General features: G+C 37.1%; 1 protein-coding gene across 2 annotated transcripts in view; it reads right to left on the bottom strand.

Moving 5' to 3' along the window:
* LOC106880788 (syntaxin) overlaps positions 1 to 3361 on the bottom strand; it is a 213815-nt gene that overhangs the window by 11270 nt on the left and 199184 nt on the right. Inside the window, exon 10 of one of the 2 annotated variants that reach the window (XM_052976684.1) lies at positions 1441 to 2606. The exons of the other annotated variant lie outside the window; for it this stretch is intronic. Coding sequence (XP_052832644.1) covers positions 2532 to 2606 — 75 coding nt within the window. The 3' untranslated portion in view covers positions 1441 to 2531. Of the gene's footprint in view, positions 1 to 1440; positions 2607 to 3361 lie in introns of those variants that run through there. 2 annotated transcript variants of the gene reach the window in all.

Genomic DNA, 3361 nt, shown 5'->3' with positions numbered 1-3361 from the left:
GGGGGGGGGGTTCAAGTTTGTGGTTAGAATTTACTTTCTTAATTAGTCTTGATTCCCCACACCCCAGATTTGTATTTTTATTTATATTGGTAATTTCATGCAACATAATCCTGCCACACACAGAATTTTGTGTGTAAGAGAATGTGACTATACAATACAGAGTGTAATTTGTGTATATTTATTTATATATATATACACAACTATATACATGCATATGACATTTACATACACACACACACACACACACAGATTTCTGTGTGTGTGTGTGTGTGTGTGTGTGTGTGATTATACAATACATATAGACAACAGAATGCAATAGGCATGCATTTATATATACAAACACAACTATACACATACATAAGACGGATACAAACGTTCACATACATACATACATGTACACACATACATTTACGCGCATAATCATACAACTTAGTAGCCCCAAAACGTACATTAGCAACACAGGGATATATAGATGTGGGGGAGGGGGTATAATACAAGAAAAGTATATACATAGGAGGTGGGGAGAGGAGAAAGACAGAGGTTGCAGAGGGCAGGGAAGGCTCAGCATTAGGGGAACTCAGAATGTAAAGACCAGATGAAATGTTGCTGAGCACTTTGCACAAAATGCCTCTAAGGATTTCGCCTGGCGTGCTAACATTTCTGTAGCTCACTGCCTTCTATAATTATAATAATCCTTTCAAACTTTTGGCACAAAGCCAGCAGTTTTGAGGGAAGTTGTTGCTTACATTGGCCCCCAATACTTGACTGGAAGGGAAAGGTAAAGTTGACCTAGGCAGCATTTGAACTCGGAACATAAAAGAACCAAAAGTGATGCCACTAAGTCTTTTGTCTAATGTGCTAACAACTCTACCAGCTTGCTATCATAATAGTAATAATAACAATAATCCTTTCTAATATAGGCACAAGGCCTGAAATTTTGTGGGAGGGAGCTAGTTGATTACATCGACCCCTGTGCTTAAGGATGAAAGGCAAAGTTGACCTTCACAGAATTTGAACTCAGAACATAAAGAGGGAAGAAATACTGTTAAGCAGTTCGTCTGGTGTGCTAACCATTCTGCCAGCTTGCTGCTTTAGCAATAATAATAATAGGGTGTATGTGTATATATATATATATATAGTGTCAATAATAGTTGGTGCCTTAGGTATAGTAAGCAAAGAGATTAAAAACTGGTTGAAAAAAAGACAGGCATAAAAATGAAAATAGAGCACATCCAGAAAACAGCATTACTTGGCATTGCAAAGAGACTCTGCAAAGTTGTCAAGACTTGAAGAGAATATACCATCTTAGTTCACAGTGAAGAGAACAGCTGGTACATTAATGACACTCCCCAGCAACAAGCTGTGTAGGTCAGAAATAATAATGATGGTTTCAAATTTTGACACATGGCCAACAGTTATGGAGAGGAGGGGGGAGGTTGATTACTTCACTGGTACTTATTTCATCGACTCTGAAAGGATGAAAGGCAAAGTCGACCTTGGCAGAAATTGAACTTTAAATATAACAATAATAATCTTTTCTACTATAAGCACAAGGCTGAAGTTTTGGGGGGAGGGTAACTAGGTGATAACATTGACTCCAGTATTCAACTGGTACTTATTTTATCGACCCCCAAAAGGATGAAAGGCAGAGTTGATCTTTGCAGAATTTGAACTCAGAACATAAAGCCAGACAAAATGCCACTGAGCCCTTTGCTTAGCATGCTAACGATTCTGCCAGCTCACTGCCTTAATAATCCTTTCTACTATCGGCACAAGGCCTGGTATTTGGGGGCAGGGGACTAGTCAATTACATCAACCCCAGTACTCAACTGGTACTTAATTTATTGACCTTGAAAGGATGAAAGGCAAAGTTGACGTTGGCAGAATTTGAACTCAGAACGTAGCAGCAGACGAAATACTGCTAAGCATTTTACCCAGTATGCTAACGATTCTGCCAGCTCGCCGCCTTCAGCCATAATAATAATAATAATAATAATAACAACAATAATAATAATAATAATATTTTCTTATAAAGGGTAAGGAACAGTCAATTATATGAGCCCAGTACCTGATTAGTACTTTATTTTATCATCCCTGGAAGGATAAAAAGTAAAGTTGACCCTCAGCTGATTTGAACTCAGAACATAAAGAGCCACAACAGACACCACAAGGTATTATTTCAATTCTACCAATCCACTCACACAGCAAAACAATCAAAGGTAGAGTCACACAAAATGATTGGATAGTAAACAGATTGACACAGGGACAAACAGACAGAGGGACATCAGAAGAGACACAGACAGACAGACAGAGATGGTCAAACATAACAGTTAAAACATAACAAAAAAACAAAACAAAACATAGCATTGTTTTGGAAGTAACCATGTAACCAAGTAGGTTGCCTGCCTGACAGCAAGCTACTGGGTTGTCGGACAGACGTAGGAATATTCAGTGCAGATAACGGGTGCAATCCTCATTGAAGCGTGTAGAGGAGCGCAGATAGACGTGATAGATGAGGACACAAAGGCAGACTAGCTAAGACCAAAGGCCAGACCAATCAAAAGACCTAGTAACAGAATAACGACGACGATAATGATGATTTTTTTCTGAAAATAAAACAAAACAAAATAAAATAAAATATAAACAAAGCTGGTGACTTTTAAAATACATACTGTGTGTGCGTGTGTATGTGCATTTGTGTATATGTATGGTATATGAATATATGAGAATGTATGTATATGGGTGACTTTGGTGTGTATGTTTGTTTATGCAGGGTGCATGTGTAGGTATATACATGTATATGTGTGAGTACGTTTGCATGTGCATGATTAATTTTATATTTAATGCACAGCTTACATTGCATACAATATATATGTATGCATGAATTTTTTATAAAAGAAATAAACTTTCCATCATGTATTCGTGTGTGTGTGTGTGTGTGTGTGTGTGTGTATAGGTTAAAGTAGTGAGGTTAGGCTAACAAATTAGGCAAGACATGACAAGGATAATTTGTTATGAAATAAAATTAAATCAAATGTCCTTGTTAAGTCTTGCCTACTTGTTTGCCTTTGCCTTTTCTCACTACTTTAACTTATAACCTACTGACTCAAGAGGAAGCCACTTCTAGTGGTTCTTTGAACAAGACAATCACAGACCACAACAGTTCAAACCAGAATTTTAGAGGCACACCTATTTGAGGACTCAGAAATTACTTCTGGTAGTTTGAGCCACCTTGGCAAAAACTCCTCCTATCCTTTGTATGCATGTACACACATATATATATGTATGTATGTATGTATGTATGTATGTGTATATATATGTATGTATGTATGTGTGTGTGTATATATATATATATATATAT

This window comes from Octopus bimaculoides, chromosome 25, assembly GCF_001194135.2.
Source record: "Octopus bimaculoides isolate UCB-OBI-ISO-001 chromosome 25, ASM119413v2, whole genome shotgun sequence".
Lineage (NCBI taxonomy): Eukaryota > Metazoa > Mollusca > Cephalopoda > Octopoda > Octopodidae > Octopus > Octopus bimaculoides.
This window is presented reverse-complemented; position numbering and strand designations above follow the sequence as displayed.